The sequence below is a fragment of the Panthera leo genome, chromosome A1 (assembly GCF_018350215.1).
Source record: "Panthera leo isolate Ple1 chromosome A1, P.leo_Ple1_pat1.1, whole genome shotgun sequence".
In the NCBI taxonomy this organism is placed as follows: Eukaryota; Metazoa; Chordata; class Mammalia; order Carnivora; family Felidae; genus Panthera; species Panthera leo.
Window position 1 is genome coordinate 140,403,258 of NC_056679.1, and position 18,735 is coordinate 140,421,992.

At 40.3% G+C, this 18,735-nt stretch overlaps 1 protein-coding gene across 2 annotated transcripts in view; it reads left to right on the plus strand.

Moving 5' to 3' along the window:
- IQGAP2 (IQ motif containing GTPase activating protein 2) overlaps window positions 1–18,735 on the plus strand; it is a 294,057-nt gene that overhangs the window by 36,384 nt on the left and 238,938 nt on the right. For both annotated transcript variants that reach the window (XM_042941451.1, XM_042941443.1), the window contains exon 2: window positions 13,549–13,648. In XM_042941451.1, coding sequence (XP_042797385.1) covers window positions 13,549–13,648 — 100 coding nt within the window. The remainder of the gene's footprint in view (window positions 1–13,548; window positions 13,649–18,735) is intronic.

The following is an 18,735-nucleotide window of genomic DNA, read 5'->3' on the forward strand; positions in this document are numbered from 1 at the left end:
CACAAGACACGTCTGCTTTCAATGCCAGCTATACTAAATTTGGAGGTGGGGACTCCTATTCAAATACTCAACCACAAATAGGGGAGTGGAATGCACAGTGGATGATTTCTAAAAGAGTGACACTGAAATTAGATAACTTGTCCTTATTGGCCTTGGAGCCCTGCCCCTGCATTCTTCTCTTCACCCCAGTTCTTTCCATGTGTTTAGTCTCTTCTGCATTTAGGGATATTTTTTTTTTTATGATAAAAGGCATTAATACACAGGAGTATATGGAGGTCAAGAGAGGGCTTAGAAAGGCAGGTTTGCATCTCCTGAAGGCACTGTGCTGGTTAACACCGACTGCCGCTAGACCGCGTTCCCCGCATGTCAGCCGTGATCTTGAGCGAATGATTCAGTTGTCCCAAGTCTCTGTTGGCACATCTGTAAACTGTAAATAATACCAGTGTCATAGAATCACTGTAGGTTAAATGCAATAATATTAGAGCCACGAGAAACTGCCCTGGGAGTCCTGGGGGGTGGGGGGCACGGAAGGGTGGATGTGAAGGAGCCAAAGCCTCCCCAGCTGCTTCTACTGGCTCCCTCTTGGTTCCTCTGCCAACTTAATCCCGTAGGAGAGCTTCTACATGCTGCAATTCACAGACGTCTTCATTTTCTTTCTGGACCTCTTCTCTTTGTCCTGCTTCTAGACAGCTCTCATTCTTTCCAGCGTGATCTCAACAGGAAAGGAAGGCTGGCATGGGAGAGGGTCTGGAGCTGCCTGGGACCATGGCAGAGGAATCCACCTCAGAGGGCAGAAAACCATTGAATGTGCTGCTTGAGGCTCTCTGACTAGTGGAGGCATCAAGTTGGCAGTGGACGGTGGACTAGGAGAGGGCGTGGGAAGCATGGATTTTGAAGAGCCGATCTAGGACTTGCTCCTTAATCTCCATCCCCGCCTCCTGGGATGCAACGCTGAACACGTTCCAAAGGAAAGCAAATCGTTCTTGACCGAATACTGGTGAACTGGCAAACTATGGAGCTTGGCTTGAGTATTTAATAGTAATTACACTGATTTATGTCACTGCTTTAACAACTGATGCCCAGTGAACTATGTATGATTCTGTTGCAATTATGTGCGTTATTAGATGTGCCGGGTTAGCTTTGTTGAGAGAGCTTTTATCAATGGAATGGAAGTCTGCCCTGCGCTTTGATTGTGAGCTATCATGTGATCTTCTCGCTGTCATCAGACACTTGTACTCGTTTCACCTACACTGGTTAGAAGCAGCTGTCAAGAGTCCTGGGGAGCCTCCCTGTTCCTCTTAAGAAATTCAGAGACCCTTGGAAGGATGGTGAGGGGCTGATTGGAAACTCTGAGGGCTAAGGAGTGGGGCCAAAGATAATGCATAAGACTGCATCTTGAAGTGCCCATGCAGTTTACCTGTTCGTGATTTACCTCTCTAGCTGTGTTTCCCCACCCAACCCTCTCTCCCCCTCTTACAACCTGACTTCAAACACATGTCATGGAGAACAGTGGCCCTGAATAATCCCATTATTGAATAATCTTTTCTCTTCCCCTTGGCTTTTCTGTTCTTTGTCTTATAATTAATTTGTCCTTTTTCCAAAGGAGCTTTCTAACTTTTCTCCCACATTAAATACGTGTTCTGTTAGATTTTAAGCTATTAGGGGCACTGAATCCTTTCTTCCACCCTATTCCATCCCTTCTCTCTACCCTTGACGTGCACTGTAAGTATTTAGCCATCGGTAAGAGACTGCCACATACCAAAAGAAACACATTCTGTTGTTGTATTTATTGGTTTTAATTACAAGGCATTTGGAAGGCATTTTAGCACTCTGCATCTTCATAATTTTCTGTCAGCATTTTGCACCTAGTGGACCAATAGTAAGTTTCCAGCTTCACTTGGCTTCATAATCACGGACACTTGTGCTGCACAAACGCTAATAGGGCTCTCGTGTCTGAAGTAGAAACGATGACTTAATTCTGAAATTGTATTCAGATCCTCTCAGGAGCTTGGTGGCTGACACACACTTTGGCTGTCTCCTCTCATGTGCGGTGGACATGTGGTGCAATTTACGTACGGTACCATGGTCCGTTCCCCAGCCAAGAAAGAAATGCCAGAGGGAGACCAGTTATTAATTTAAGTCTGAAGCAGAAGAGCATGAATTCTGTTTCATGCGCTTGCTGTCCTGACTGTTGTATAAAGCTTTTGAGTTTTGGACTAAGGGAGCATAATATGTGAAAATCTCAGTGTCGTTCGTTGCGCTTACAAGAACATCCACTTTTCTAAACTTGGGACCTCGTACTGCGTGTTCGAACAAAAAGCACGCAACAAGCCAAAACCAAAATATTTTCAGCTTTGTTGCCCAAGTGGGGTAAATTCTTTCCCACAAGAGAGCCGTTCCCAGGGTATTTTATACACTTCTCAAGAAGTTTACAAAATCATGGTTTGTATACATTCTCTTCAGCCTGCAGAGTTGACGTTGGCCTCACCCACTCTTGCCAACTCCACTCCCTTCCCACCTCAGCCATTCTGTTTCCTCCTACTGCTCCCTGTACTGTTGACATAAAAGAATAAAAATACTTTTTCTTTCCTATAATAGGGTACCTCCAAAAGTTTGCTGAAAACTAAACATAAGCCAAGTGTTGGTTTATAAGAACAAACCAGCTCTGTAATCTAGCTCTGAGACCTGGAGCAAAGCACTTAAACCATTTTAGTCTTAGTCAAGTGGAAGTAATTTTTACTTGTCCATCTCTCTGATGGGGCTCTTTGAATGGTATGAGATAATTTTCATGGTAACACTTTATAAATGTACAGGACTGCTATGAGACAGAAGAGCCTGATTTAATTGGTTCAAGTCCTGCTGCCTGATACTGGCCCCGTGGGTGGTGTCACATGATTTCTCATGGGTCTGATTTCATGCAGACCTGAAATGTGTGGACTGGTGGTGATTTTCATGTCCTTCTTATAAACAGAGAAACTTCTTGGTTACGATAACTAGCCTAAATTGTGTTAGCCCAAAAATCAGGTTGAAATGTATTCTCGATCCGTGACTGTATTGTCAGAATATCTCCGTTTGCACGGTATGATCCATTTGAGAGCTGAGTTTTTGGCATAGCTAGAAAATTGACTGTCCTGAATCATGTGTTAATTCACACTCACTAACAAACAGCATATGCTTGCATTAATAGTGCCCTTCTGTTCTACATCATAGCCTTCTAATTGAGTCTGTTATATTAAACTTCTAAATATACGTTCAGATTGAAAGTTGGCTCCTTAGTATATTGCTAGAACAGTGGGATGCTTCCACTTTTTTTTTTTCTCTTTAATTGTACAAACTTGCCTTTATGTGAATTGGCATATTAGCATGACTTACTGGTGCTGAGCCATTTCCACCTCCACCATCTGAAGTCGCAAAAGGAGTTGGCTACTCCTTGGCTTCCTTTTTCTTCCCCCGTACCATGCTTTTCTTCATCCTGTTCATTCTGTTGCCAAATTCTGCCCTTGGAAAACATCACTGCCTTTTTCTGTCTTGTCTGTAATTCAGACTCAGGAGGTTTCATGTCACACAGGCATGTTGGAGCCGCCTTTTCATTCTTCAGATTAGGTCCCCTTCCATTCATTCTATTTCACTCTGGGCTTACCCTGTCTGTTGCCTCAGATAGCTTGTCACACCCAATCGTTTAGGCAGGTGGAGCCTTCAGACAGAAGATCCTGGCATTAGTCGTCTTCCTGTCTGCCATCTTGGAACTTGTGTGATCTTTTTTCCTCGTTAAGCCTATTAATATTTGTTGCCCATTTTCAGTGTCGGCGGATCCTTCTCTAAAAGTTATGGAGCAATGGAGCAATTAGTGCATGGAAGGCATGCTTCCCAGCAGAATTGGCATTAAGGCTTGTTCCTCATTTTCTTATTTTTCTGCAACTGAACATTAAAACACATTTAATCTGGGGTGCCTGGGTGGCTCAGTCGGTTGAGCGGCCGACTTCGGCTCAGGTCATGATCTCGTGGTCCGTGAGTTCGAACCCTGCGTCGGGCTCTGTGCTGACAGCTCAGAGCCTGGAGCCTGTTTCAGATTCTGTGTCTCCCTCTCTCTAGCCCTCCCCCGTTCATGCTCTGTCTCTCTCTGTCTCAAAAATAAATAAACGTTAAAAAAAAATTTAAAACAAATTTAATCTTCCATTACTAAAACAGTACACATCAGTGGTATGGAGTATCTGGAAAATGTCTGTGAATCAAAAAAGTTAATGAAAAAACCCCAGCTCACTCCTTTTAAGAACAAGTGCTTTAACATTTGGTATTTCCTTGTAGGCATTTTCCCTCCCCCCCCCTTAATTATAGTTCATATAATAACATAACCTTATATTATTTAAATTACAAATATATACCCACTATATATATATGTATACATATATACATATGTATTTATGTACATATATATACTGGATATATACGTATATACATATATACTGAATATATACATCCAGTGTGTGTATACATAAGAAGAATTCAAATTTTGCTTTTTTTCAATTTATGTAACTTCAGATACATTCAGTTTGCAAGTTATATCAGAGATATGCACTAAAGCCAGAGTGAGGAGAAAATTGAGTATAATCAATTATCCTTGAAAAACTAAATGATTATCTGTTGTCTTTATTATGCATATCCATAAACTTTATATTTTATAACTTCTTTAATAATTGGTTATATTATAGTTTAACTGTAAAATATTTTCTTAATGTTTATTTTTGAGAGAGAGAGAGATGGAGTGTGAGCGGGGGGGGGGGGGGGGGGGTGGGCGGAGACAGAGGGAGACACAGAATGTGAAGCAAGCTTCAGGCTCCAAGCTGTCAGCACAGAGCCCCACACGGGGCTCGTACTCGTGAACTGTGAGATCATGACCTGACCTGAAGTCCTGTGCTTAACCAACTGAGCCATCCAGGCACCCCTAACTATAAAATAATTTAAAGTATATGTGATTTTTTAAAAGTATTCATAAAGGAGCTTCATGGGGCAGGTAGCATTATTCCCATGCTACAGATGGTGAAACTGAGTATCTAGTTAACTGATCCATGACTGAATGTGACAGTATTACAGGCATATTTTACCCCACAGCCACTTCCCTTTCCACTCACTCACACCTTTTCATCAGGTGTCTTTGTCAGTGTAGTCAGAAACTCGCCTTTTGCGGGGACAGAGGAGTAGAATAAAGGAGGGTGCCTGAGATAAAAATGTTTGATTTTCTCCGGTGTGTTCCCAGCATTTATTGATCATATGACTTTGCTTGTGTGTTACATAAGCAGCGTCACTGACGTGTTTGTTTTTGTTTTGCTCTTGTTATTGCCCTTACGTTCTGATAAGTCTAATTTGGCAATGCTGAATAGTATCTTAATATTCTTCCCTTCATTGGACTATCTTTGACATTACTGCATCTCTAACAAATAAGCCTCTGATTTTACTTTCTTTGCTCATTCAAAATAGCACTAATTTATATGGCTTACAGTAGAAAGAAAAGAAAGTCACATAAATCTATTTGCTGACTAGTAAGATATCAGTAATACCATTAAAAACACCCTCAGAAAAGCCTAATGGCTGCTGGGCCAGTCATCAAATGGTTGCAGGGAGGCAGTGACGCTTGAGGGTAGTTGAAAGACCACTCAAGAGTGGTTCAACTCAAGTGAGTTGAAAGACCACTCAAGAAAGAAGAGTGTAGTTGAAAACTTTGGAATCAGCGTTGTTTGGAATCCCAGTTCTGCCGTTTACCTGTCTTCATGATCTTTGAATTACCTAACCTCCCTGAGTTTATTTCCCACTGGAAAAGTACACATCCAAATTCCTATCACAAAGGGGGAAGCAGGGACTGAGATAGTATATGTAACATATCTGGCACGTAGAAAGTGCTTATTAAGTCTTAGTCCCTTCCCTCCACTACTTTTCATGTATGTATCACAGTTTATGCCGATTAGAGAAATGCAAGAAATAATGCATGCGTATGGAATGTGCAGGAAAAACACCTATTCAAAACCAAGAGGTTGTTTTGTTTTCCTGCACTTAGCCTTGAAGTATTTGTGATTTATTTTCTCCTAATAGTAAAAGAAAAAATAGACCAAGACTCAGTATCCTATTGTCTTCTAAAGCTCAAACAGCTTTGTAGAAATCTCTGATACTCTGGTTTGTTTGAGGTAGTTTTTGAGAGAATAAGGACAAGGTGTTAGCAGTGACTTGGTACTCCCTGAGAGCAAGCCCAGGGAGCTGTCATTATATAACCTGCTACATCTGTTTAACAATAATAAAATATCATTGTTCGCATTGGGGTCATTAAAGTTAAGGTAAATACCTGCCTCCCTAAATGTTCATTATCTATAGAGAACAGGGAGAATAATTTTAGGACTAGTTCTACATAATAGGAAACATTTGCACTGACCATCTTAAGCATGAAAAGTTCATAGACAAGTAGGAGTTGAATTCCTTTCTCCTCTTTTCAAATAGTAGAATCTCATCCAAACTAAAGGTTTTACAATTCCTTCTGTAATTTTAACTGTTGGAGCTAAAAATTTTAAATTGGCCTTGGAAACTTGACAACCCTTTCTTCCTTACTGAGATCTGTTGCTGAAGTGTGTAGGAGCAGACAATGAGCAAATGGAATTTTCCTCGTGCCTACTTGGTAGCAAAAGAAGTGGTTTTTGTCCCTCAAATATTTTTTTGTAACAGTAATTGATTAATAAATCCCCAATCTAGGAATCCTTGCCTTTAATTCTTCCCCTGAATGGAGCAAAGTCCTAGATAGATCCCACCCATCCCAATCTGCACGGTGGACCTTAACAATCTTTATGTCCTGCTTTGAATTTGTAGATTATATATATATTTTTTTTAAAAAGTGAGACATTCTTTGGATTTGTACAGTGGACCGAAATTAATTTTACTCTCTGTGTGAGAGTTAGAAATGAGGTTCTGTTCTGAAAAGGTGTCCGGGGTTTAGAGATTCAGGTTTGATAGAAACAAATGGCATTTTAAATGCTCAAGGATGATAACATTTTTGTGGGAAACACGTTTGCAACTTTTTGTATCAAAGTGAGATCAAAGAACCCTCTTTCATATGCAGGGCTTAAAGCTGTGTACATTTAAAGCATATTTGCAGAAAAGGATTAACCATTTTCACAAAGCCTGAACTGTTTTTTTCTTTTTCCTGAGTAATTGTGGCAAAGAAGTTCCCTAAGTCTCCTGAGCATTAATAACCTCACTGGAAAAATGAGATTAGTGTCTGGTTAGAGACTAACTCGTGTAAGTAACCTGTGTTGTTTCAAGTGGTTACTCTTTCCTCACATAGGAAATTCTTCTTCCAATGATTAGCTGGAAGATTTAGGGCTTTGGCTTATTAAAGGACATGACCACAGTCCCTTATTAACGGAAGAGACCTCAGTCCCTCACAACCTTGTCTAACATGAATATCCTCTGAAGTTGTACATTGATATGTAACTTGGGAGTTCTTAGAAATGTGTGATAGGGGAGAAGTTCTAGGAAAAGTGTGGAGGACGGGCATTGGAGCTCACCTTCCCTTAGGATCTGGACAGTAGGGCTGTGTTACCACCAGGGCACTGGACTTAGTAGGACTAAACCTGGAAAGGACACAGCCTTTCTGCTCGCGAGCACAAAGCTGAGCACATCACTTCAGCAGCTTTTATTGAGCATGTACTATTTACCTGGCACTTGGTAGGGATGGATGAGTTATGAACCCCTGCACTCAGTGTCTCATAATTTTAGTGACTTGATAAAACTTCCACTGTTTTTAACTCGTGGCATGGTGCTCTGTACCATTATTGAAGATTCTTGACCTCAGAGTATGCTTCAAGTTACTAATAGCTTCAACCTTAGGTTTGCCTGTTTTTCAAAAGAAGATTAAGATTAGGGAAGTTGGATCATGTGATCCTTAGAAGCTTAAGATCAGCTAGCTGTGAAATACTTCAGGAAGCATCCCGGTATGAAGCCAGAATATATCATGGGTCAAGTTTATTGAGTGTTTCACTTTATTGGGAACTTTGGACCTGGGGTTCTCTCATCTTGGTATCCCAACCCCTGTCCCCTGCCCATTTTAGGGTCTTGGAATCAATTCTCTTATCTCTAGTTCCTTACTTGGTGTATACATCTCTTGGAAGCATTCTTTAAGTTCTGAGAATGGGGAGATAACCATTTGGCTCTACTCTCCCAGCTAAAAACTGGACCCAAATCTTAAAAGGTGGGTCAGTAGACATTTGAGTTGAATTACACATTTAGGACTTAAGATTCTCAGGGTTCCTTTCAGAAATTTTGAGTCACCCAGAATAATTGTATATAAAATGCTAAAGTCTAGCATGTTTCTATGAATTAGTGCTTCATGCCATATTTTTAACCTGTTTCCCCTTAAAGGGACATGTTTTAAATAATACCATTTCATAAAATTCCAAAATTATTTTTGGAAAGAGACAGCATAAATGGGGGACAGCAGAGAGAGAGGGAGACACAGAATCCGAAGCAGGCTCCAGGCTCCAAGCTGTCAGCACAAAGCCTAATGCGGGCTTCAAACTCACGGACTGCTAGACCATAACCTGAGCCGAAGTCGGACGTTTAACCAACCAAGCCACACAGGCACTCTGATTTTTGTGATTCTTGCAGACCCGCTCTCCACTGGAGGGAGTATATCCCTACCTATCTTTTCTTTTAAGTTTATTTATTTATTTTTGAGAGGCTAGGGGAGGGACAGAGAGAGAGGGAGAGACAATCCCAAGCAGGCTTCACACTGTCAGCAGGGAGCCTGATGTGGGGCTTGATCTCCTGAACTGTGAGATCATGACCTGGGCCCAAACCAAGAGTCAGATACTTAACCCACTGAGCCACCAAGGCACCCCCCCCCCACCCCCCGACACACACCTATCTAAGCATCCCGCAGTTATGTCAAACTTAAAATTGTTTAACTCTAGTAAAAGCTTTTTGAGGGACTTTGTGTATCATAATTGTCACTTTATATCCAGTCTGTACAACAGACTGACACAAAGCAGCCACTCAAATATCTGTTGAACAAGTGAATGGATTTTAATACCAAGGAGATGGTGGCTTTGTTGTGTCTATGTGTGAAGGGAGCAAATAGGGCAGCTGAAATTAACAAGCGACCAGGCAAACTCCTTAATGAAGCAGGTCTCTGGGCTATTTTTACATTAGATTTTGTGGGTATTCTTTGGAAAATGAACTCAAGTTTCCTTCCATGACTTAGAGTTCTACTTCAGCACCTTCTCTACCAACACTTACTGTGCTCCTTAGATCTCTGAATAAGCCCTATAATGTGATTGCTGTAGAATGTTAGTGCTTTAAAATGCCATCTTGGAGCCAGCATCTGCTAATGTTACAAGAGGAATTTTGTGAGCTGCTAATATTTCTGGAAGTTCTTTGCAATATCTTTGTGTCTCTTAGGGTTCAAGGCAGCAAGTAAAGATGAACTTCAGAGGAAATTGCAGTTAGTCAAGCTGTTTTAAGGTGAAAGCAATTCTGAAGGCACATAAATGGTCTGCTCTTGGGTTTGGCAGTGACCAGAACCTGTCCTGTCCTGGCTCACTCAGATCTAGCAGCAGCACGGCACTGGGCAAGGGTAGGGGCTGCTGTGTTCAGGGAACTGGTTTCCAGCCATGGCTCAGCCATTGACCCAGCAAGTAACTACATGCCATCCCTTTCCCTTACATGACCGCTGTTTCCTAGAAGGAGGCAGTGCCTACTTCTCAGAGTGATTAGGAGAACCACAGAATAACATGGAAGAGTGATTTATGGGTGGTAAAGTCATGCTTAAGTGAATTAGTTAATCAGTTCCATGATGACTCTTTAAATGGCAGTGTTATTATCCATGCCTGTGGTTCTTATCAGAAGTTGCTACTTAGTAAATGTTAAATAATGCAGAGATAGTTGCAGACAACCTTTGTGGTCCAGAAGGATCTACTTTTGCTGTGATTAAGACATTTTTATGCTCATAACCATAACATGTGCTTTGACCATACGTCACGAAGGAAAGAAGGTGAGGCTGAAGTGGATGTGGTTGAAAGGGCAGTGGCCAGATGTGTGACCCGGTGGGCCAGATCAGAAGGGAAGGAAGGGATGTGTTAAAGGAAGCCCCACGAGGGCAAACATGTTTTGTTTTGTTCACTGCCCTATCCCTGGTGGTTTGGCTCATGCCTGATCCATAGAATCTATAAATTGAACATTAGGTAAGCGAGGTGTGTGAAATGTTACTGGACTTGCTCCATCGGTGACCATACCCTTCTTGTATTCGGGGTAAGTAGGCAAATAAAACTACCCACATAGATATTTTAGAGTCCTTGTGTTAATCATTCCTGATGAGAGATTGTGTAGCATATATTCTATGGAGCACGTAGCCTGTGCAGGGTAGTGAGCTGGGCATGGTGAGAACATAACTGTGTCTTGTAGGAGTTGCCTATGAAATGAAACGATATAGGAGGTGCCAGGAGAGAGCACATTTTGAGTGGCTACAAACAGGGGACTTTGGGAAGGAAGTGATGATGGAGTTGAGCCATCAAGATAGGCAGAATTCTATCAGCTGGGGCCAATACTTTGGGATTGCACTTTAACGCTTTGTGGCATATATGTGTGTGTGTTAATTCAAACGTTAAGTCTTCCCTTTGGATGGGGGTGATGTCACAGTTTAAGAGCCTCTCTGCAGCTCTCCTGGACTGGTGGATTCTTGCATGGCTTGTGGAAGGAGTTGGGGGGTTGAGACCTCGGGACCAAGTACTGCTAAGGCTTCTCTTTCCTCCTGGGTCGGTTTGTTGAGGTGGAAGGAATTCATAGCCAAAAAGGAAGGTGGCAGTAAGAATGTCTCCTTTTGAATGTGACCCCTGCACTCATACTTAAAAGTTGGGAAGGTAGCATCATCATGCGGATTCATACTAGGAGTTTTATATTGTTTTCAAGCTTTAATGTATCTGAACGTACTATGAGATGAAAATGCTCTGTCAGGAATGGAAAACCGTCTTTAGACTGAAGTTAAAATGAGAGATTGGCAATCACGAGGTGTCCGGGGGATGACGTGTTAGGAGCCCTGGAGGTGGAAGATTAGGTGACGATATGTGGGCATGCCAGGTACCTTCTAGGAAAACTTGGGATACGAAAATCATAATTTGAGAAGTGTATTCATTATGGGGTGAGGGTCAGCTCACTTAACAAAGGCATTTTTTCAGAAATGTTTGTTCTCTGCATGCAAGGAACCATGATAAATGTAATGGGGACATGCAGATGAGTTAAGAGTCTTTTCCTGCAAGGAATTCCCATTTCGTAGGGGGAGACGTGACTGAGCTTCTGTGATGAGTGATGTAATAAAAAGGTGAACCAAAGTGCTGAGGAAGGTAGATGGATCCTGACTTGCAGATCTACAGAATTTTGCTTGAGAAGATGTAAGACACGGAGGTGGGAGAATGGCTTTCCAGGGCAGAGGGAAGGTGGAGAGCAGAAGCACTCCAACCTAGAATGTGGTGTTGTGGTCCTGGCACACAGCACTGCCTGGAAGGAGTGGATGGAATTCAGGTTTCACGTTGGAGAAGGTGGGAAGGTCTTCTAGACCTTTGTTCTGTAGCACATGGGGATCCATCAAAGGTTTGGAGAAGGAGAGCGAAATGAGCAGGACTGTGTTTGAAAGGTGCTTCTGGTGGTGGTGAGGACGATGAGTGGGGGAGGGGTGGTGGCTGGGAGGCTGTCGGAGGGCTGTCAGAAGAGTCTAGGGGAGACACGTTGAAGGCCTGCAGTCTTGGGGTAGAGGTGCAGGGGAGGGTTGTTCCAGAGCTTTGGTACTTTTCCTAAATTTGAAAGTTCTCTTCTAAAGTTTAGATCTGATTGAGTTTATTAAGAAAAAGAAGATGATTTTGATGAACACACATCTTTGTTGACCCTCACTGGTACCATTGGTCTGTTTCAAGCAATGAAACCACACTGAGACATGGGGAGTGGTAGAAAGGGAGGACAGGAAGAAGGTGATGGAATGTGTGGAGGCTCCTGCTTCTTTTGCCCTAGTGTGGTTCTCTCCAAGCCTGTCCTGGTGCCTTTCCACATCTCCCCTCCTTCTTCAGGTTCCTTTTCTTCCTCCTCTATAAACAGACACGTTTCTCTAAGTTCTTCCGTATTTCTTCCCCCCACCCCCATCCTCCCATCCACACATGTCTAGCCCTAATGTTTCTACTTTTCACGTGGGCAAATGGCTTCACAGCCCATTTGCTCAACTGTAAAGTGGGACACATTACCTGCCTCATCGTGTCATTTACATCTGTAAATGAGGCAGTTCATAGAAAACATTGCCTAAGGACTTGAAACAAAGTAAATGCTCAATAAGCATCAAGCATATATTTATGTGTTTATGGTATTCTGTCATGTTTTATATTGATATAAGTTTAGTCATTTTTGAGTTCTTTGAGGTATTATTTTTGCCGGGAAAATATTTAGCATATTACTTGATCCAGTAAGATTACAAAATTTTATCTTAATTCCTCTTGTCTGCTAAGATGATATTTTGGACTCTTCCTCAGTACGGCATGGGATTGGCCTTTCTGAGGGATGGATGGGTCACCTTAATGCTTCTGCTTGGAACCAGGGGTCTCATTTATGAATTGGCTGATTGGAGCTGGTGGCTAGGGAACAAAAAAAAATTCATATTCCTGCCCCATATGACCATACATCCCTGCCCCCCCCCCCCAACGTGTTCATTAGATGAATAATGTAACAAACTAGAAACCAAATTTACTTTATAGCTATCAGAATTGAGTTCTTTGTCATGTAAATGAACAGCCAAGAGTTGGCAGATGTGACCCGTGAGGCTCTTGAGTACTGTTGAGACAGTGGGCAGGCGAAGTACACTCAGGAAATGGGGAGGCCGTATTCTCTGCAGAAAAGTAAAGCTGAATTGTGGAAGTTTGTAAAGTATATTTGTATTGGAATAAAGAGTGTGGGGCTTAAAAACTGCTCAATTGATGTCTGTTTTGTTCTTCTGGATACCTTTTGACCACGAAGGTTAGCCTCATAAAGGCCAAGATACAGGTGAAGCACGAATCTTAGAGACTTTGGCATCTGTAACCTAGGGTTTGCATTGGATGAGAAGCTTTAATTCCCTTTAGAAGTGGGTAAACACTGGTCCTTGTAGATTATTTGTTAAAATTCAGAATTTCCACGAAGGTCCAAGCTGAGCCACTGGACCAATACTACAAGCTTGTTAAGGAAAGTTGTTGGGAGTGGACCATGCTTTAATGGATTTGAGGCCATCAAAATTCTCTGGCACCAAGTCTATGATATATGATGGCTGTTCTCATCCTTTTTAGTAATTTTAACCTGTACTTCAGTATTGCATTTTTAAATTTTTGCTATCATTGACATATTGTAAAATCCAAAGGCAAATCTTTCTATTTTTCTGATGTTTAAATATCTCTGTCTCTTAGTGTTCAGTGTTGAATTGCCTGTATTTTTTCGGGTTTTTGTCTCAAGTGTTTATTTGATGAACACTACCCTTATAAGTAATGTGATGCTTTCCTCTATTTCTAGCTATTGTGGATGATGAAAGGCTCTCTGCAGAGGAGATGGATGAGAGGAGGAGGCAGAACATTGCTTATGAATATCTGTGCCATCTAGAGGAAGCCAAAAGGTAAGATCCCAATGCAGTCTATCTGTGTACCTTCTCCTGGATAAACTTTGGGATACTATACTTTTTAAAAAATGTTTTATTACTTATTTTGGAGAGAGAGGGGGGGCAGAGAGAAAGGAAACAGAGGATCTGACATGGGCTCTGTGCCGACAGCAGAGGGTCCGATGTAGGGCTTGAACTCAGGAACCGTGAGATCATGACCTGAGCCAAAGGCGGACGCTCAACCAACTGAGCCACCCAGGTGCCCCTGGGATACATACTTTTAACAACTCATTTGCAGTCTTATTGGTATCAGTGTAAGTGGAGAAGAACCACCTGTCTTTTTGTAAATGGTCAGGCGGAATTGAGAAAAAGTTGCTGCCACAGCCAGGGTCAAGGCCCTAGGAGGGAGGCAACTATTTCTTTTTCTTGCTTACGTTCTCCCAGGAAATCTCTGGGCCAGTTGCAGATTATTTCAAATTCCTCATCTCACTGATTTGGAAGTGAGGGCACAGCAAAGACTTAAATCAACTTCTTTTTTTTTAAGTTTTTAATTTTAATTCCAGTTTTGTTAACATACAGTTAGTTTCAGGTGTGCAGTATAGTGATTGAGCAGTTCTATACATTACTCAGTGCTCATCATGATGAGTGTACTTGAACTTCCTTTTTCCCAGAGCTTCCTCAGATATTTTTGTCACCCCAAACCCCAGTAATTATAAATACTGTATAGGACAGTATCATTTTGAACTGAAGTCCATCGGTCACTAAGCTAGAGAGTAAGTTTATGACTGCAGTCTCCATTTAAACATTGGGTTCTCTGAGGAGAAAGTGAAGATAAACTCATTTGCCCTTAGGCCTCTCTATCGGGGAACCACAAGAACTTTGTCCTGTGCTGGGTGAATACTCCAATGTCCATATGCCATGAGTTAGATTCTGATTTAGTGCTTTGTGCTGTGATTGAGTAACAGTATCATTCCTTGGACAGATGGTATGTTCTAGCTTTGTTAAGTATATAGAAATAAACATTGGGGTAATGGTCATTGGTGTTAATGATCTCTAATCACTGTTAAATAGCTATCTATTGAGCTGGAGGAATGAGGCTTTTTATCAAGTGCTGTGTGGAAGAGAATTCGGTGACACATGAACTAATTTGGCCTCAGAATCACTTGAAAGGGGATTTCTCAGGGTTGTTTAATAATTTAACAGTGTCTCGTAGCTCTAAGCTCTGAAGAATACTTTTAAAGATTCTAAAATATGTGAAGTTGACAGGTGGCAGGTCACTGAAGACTCAATATCAGCCTAAGATTATTAAAAACATGCTTTTAGTCAAGTTGTTGATAATAAAGTTCGATACAGAGAGTGGCTCATAAATATTCCAAATAAACATGCTTTCAAAGAAAAAGTTTAGGAAGAGTAATGAGAAACTTTCTCCTTACACACATGTTGAGTTCTAAATTTTTGCCTCTTACTTTTTCTAAATGAGAAGCAGTGTCATACTGGGGAGAGGTCAGCGGAGTGGATTTCCTGGTCCCAGCATTACCACTTAGGAGCTGTGTGACCTTGGCCACATTGTTTAACCTGTGGGAACTTCGGTTTTGTCTCCTCTGTAATGGGATGATAAACATGTTAGCACAGTAATGAGTTTTTCTTGTGTCATAAAATGCGTAAATTAGGGGCGTCGGGGTGACTCAGTCGGTTAAGTGTCCGACATCAGTTCAGGTCATGATCTCGTGGTTCAGGAGTTCAAGCCCCACAGTGGGCTCTTCACTGACGGTGTGGAGCCTGCTTGGGATTCTGTCTCTCTCCCTCACTCTCTGCCCTTCTCCCACTTGCATTCTGTCTCTCTCAAAAAAAAAAAAAAAAAAAAAAAAATCTAGGAGTTTCTAATGTACAGCTAGATTTAAATACTACTTTAAAAAATGCGTGAATTAAAAAAAAAATAAAAAGGATGTTAGTGCCACCTGCCCTACCTGATTCCCACCCCTGCCCCTGCTCTAAAAATCACCTAAAATATAAAAGGCAAAAGTGTTCTGTAAACTTAATAGTGCCAGTTAGGTGTATGGTGATAAGCATAGTTTTCTCCTGAATGTATCGAATGTATCAATACAGCTTGACAGCTTGTCACAGTGTTTTCAAACCTTTGTAGTTGAATTTTGTTTTAGAGAAGTCAGAGTAACAATTAGCCCAGGTTTTTTGAAGAAAGTTTCCTAAGAATAGTTTCATTGAAAGAAAAGACTATGAAATATACAACTTTCCCTCTAAGGTGACTTTATTAGTTTATTTTACAAGAATAGATTAGATGTAATATGTATTTATGAATCTTATTAACATCTGAACATTTTTGGTGACTTTTAGGGAACCTGATTTTTGGAAGTGGAGTCTGTAAAAATGTGGCCGTTAATAGATACATATTAATATGTGAGCTATGATTTCAGAAAGCATAGTACACAGAATTCTGATGGTCCTAAACTCAAGAAATAAATGAAAGGGTGAATTAGTCTCTGTCCAAAAAATTCAAAGGGTTTGGTACATGATTCTTTTACAATGCTAATGCCTTAGGAATTTGTCATATTGGGTTTATTATAGTGCATGCATGTGCAGGTGTTCATGTGAGTGTGGTTGACTTAAAATACTGAGTTTCTTCTAACTGGTAAACTTAGAATGTGTAAGCTTAGCCAGGATCTGTCTCTAGTTCAGCTCAGAACTGATTCGGTGTACTTAAACTAAAAATGTGTAGGTTCTGTTGTTGTGCCTCTTTTTGGTTCCAGAGGTAAGAACTGGAAGGATGTGTTTGTATATTCTTTTAATTCAGAATTTTTGAAAACTCAAAATTGTAATAGTCTGTTACATCTTTAACTTTGGCTTTATTAATTTCAAGATTTGTGATAATTAATAATAAACCATTTAAAAGCTACATCATTCAGAGGAGATATCACTACTAACAGAAATAAAAAGGGTGATGTACTACTATGCCAACAAATATATGTAAGATAACCTAAATGAAATGGACAGATACCTAGAAAGACATAAACTATCAAAACTGACTCAAAAATAAATTAACAATCAGAATAGACTTAGAACAAGTAAAAAGGTAAAGTTAGTAAGCAAAAAAATTGCCTGCTTTTCAAAAAACATGTAAGAGGAGGGAACACTTCGCAACCCATTCTACTAAGACCCATTTTTTCTTTGATACCAAAACCAGACAAAGATACCTCAAAAAAATGATAGACCTACATGCCTTATGAGTACAAATAAAAAAATCCTCAACAAAATACTAGCAAACTAAGTCCAGCAACATAAATAAAGTATCATATACCACTAAGTGGGATTTATCCCGGGATTGCAAGTTTAGTGTAATTCAAAAATCGATCAAGACATTTTAATGGGAAAAACATCTTTCAACAAATAATCTTGGGCAACTGGAAATAGTCAAGCATAAAAATGAACATGGATCCCTATCCCATGCATAATCTAATCGAAATGTGAGAACCACAACTACAAAACTCCTAAAAGAAAACAGGTATAAATACATGTGATTTGGGGGTAAGTAATGGTGACATTTCACCAAATAAGATACACATGCACCAGAACAGGACAGGGGGTTTAACATCAGTTGTTAGGGAAATGCAAAGCAAAACCACAGTGAGATACTACCTCACACTGGAATAGTTAGAATCGAAAAGACCAACAATATCAAGTGTTTGCAAGGATGAGGGAAGGTGCTTGTTGAATTACAAAATGGTGCAGCTACTTTTTATAACATTCTGGGGTCGCCTAGGTGGTTCAGTTTGTTGAGTGTCTACTCTTAATTTTGGCTCATGTTATGATGCTAGGGTCATGGGATCAAGCCCCATATCGGGTTGTGCACTGAGCATGGAGCCCGTTTAAGATGCTCTCTCTCCCTCTGCCCCTCTCCCCCACTTGCACACACTTTGTAAAATAAAATTTCAAAAAATGTAAAACATTCTGGCAGCTACTTAAAAAAATTAAATATGGAATTACCATATGACCCAACAATTCCACTACCAGATATATACCAAAGAAACCTGAAAACCTGTGTGCGTGCAGAAAACCTGCACACAAATGGTCATTGAAGTATTACTCATGGGAGCAAAAAGTGGAAACAACCTAAATGTCCATCTACTGATGAGTAAATGAAATGCGATACATCCCTACCATGAAATACTATTCATCTATAAAAAATATTAGCAAATCACATTCAACAGTGTATAAAAAGTACTGTATAAATCACAACCAAGTGAGATTTATCCCAGGTATGCAAAGCTTGTTTCATATTTGAAAATCATTTAATGTGATCTATCACATCAACAGGCTAAGTAAGAAAAATTACATGATATGTCACTGTATCAGTGCAGAAAAGGCACTTAACAAAATCCAAACTTACTCAAGAAAAAAATTCTTAGTTAACTAGGAATCAAGGGGGAACACCCTCAGTTTGAGAAAGACAGTGAACAAAAAACATGCTAAAAGCAAACATCATATTTAATGGTGAGAAATTCCAAGCTTTCCCATTAAGATACAAGGCAAAGACCTTCCTGCTCACCACTCCTTTTTCAACTTTGAACTGGAAGTTCTAGTTAATATAATAAAAAAAAAGAAAATATAGATTGAAAAGGAAGAAACAAAACTGGGTTTATTCATAGATGACATGATTGACTATTTGAAAACTCAGTAAGAATTTTTTTAAAAATTGGAACTAATAAGCAATTATAGCAAGATACAAGATTATATGTAAAAGTCTATTGCTTTCCTATATGTCAGCAATGAACAAGTGGAATTTGACATTAAGAACACAGTTCCATTTACATTAGCACTCAAATGAATTATTTAGGTATAAATTTGATAAAATATGCACAAAATCTATATGAGGAAAACTGTAAAACTTTGATGAACTAGAAGAAAGAACTAAATAAGTGGATAGATATTCCATATTCATGGATAGGAAGATAGTATTGCTAAAATGTCACTTCTTCCCAACTTGATCTATAGATTCAATGCAGTGTCAGTGAAAATCTCAAGTTACTTTTTGCATATTGACAACCTGATTCTAAAGTTTATACTGAGAAACCAAAGACCTAGGGGCACCT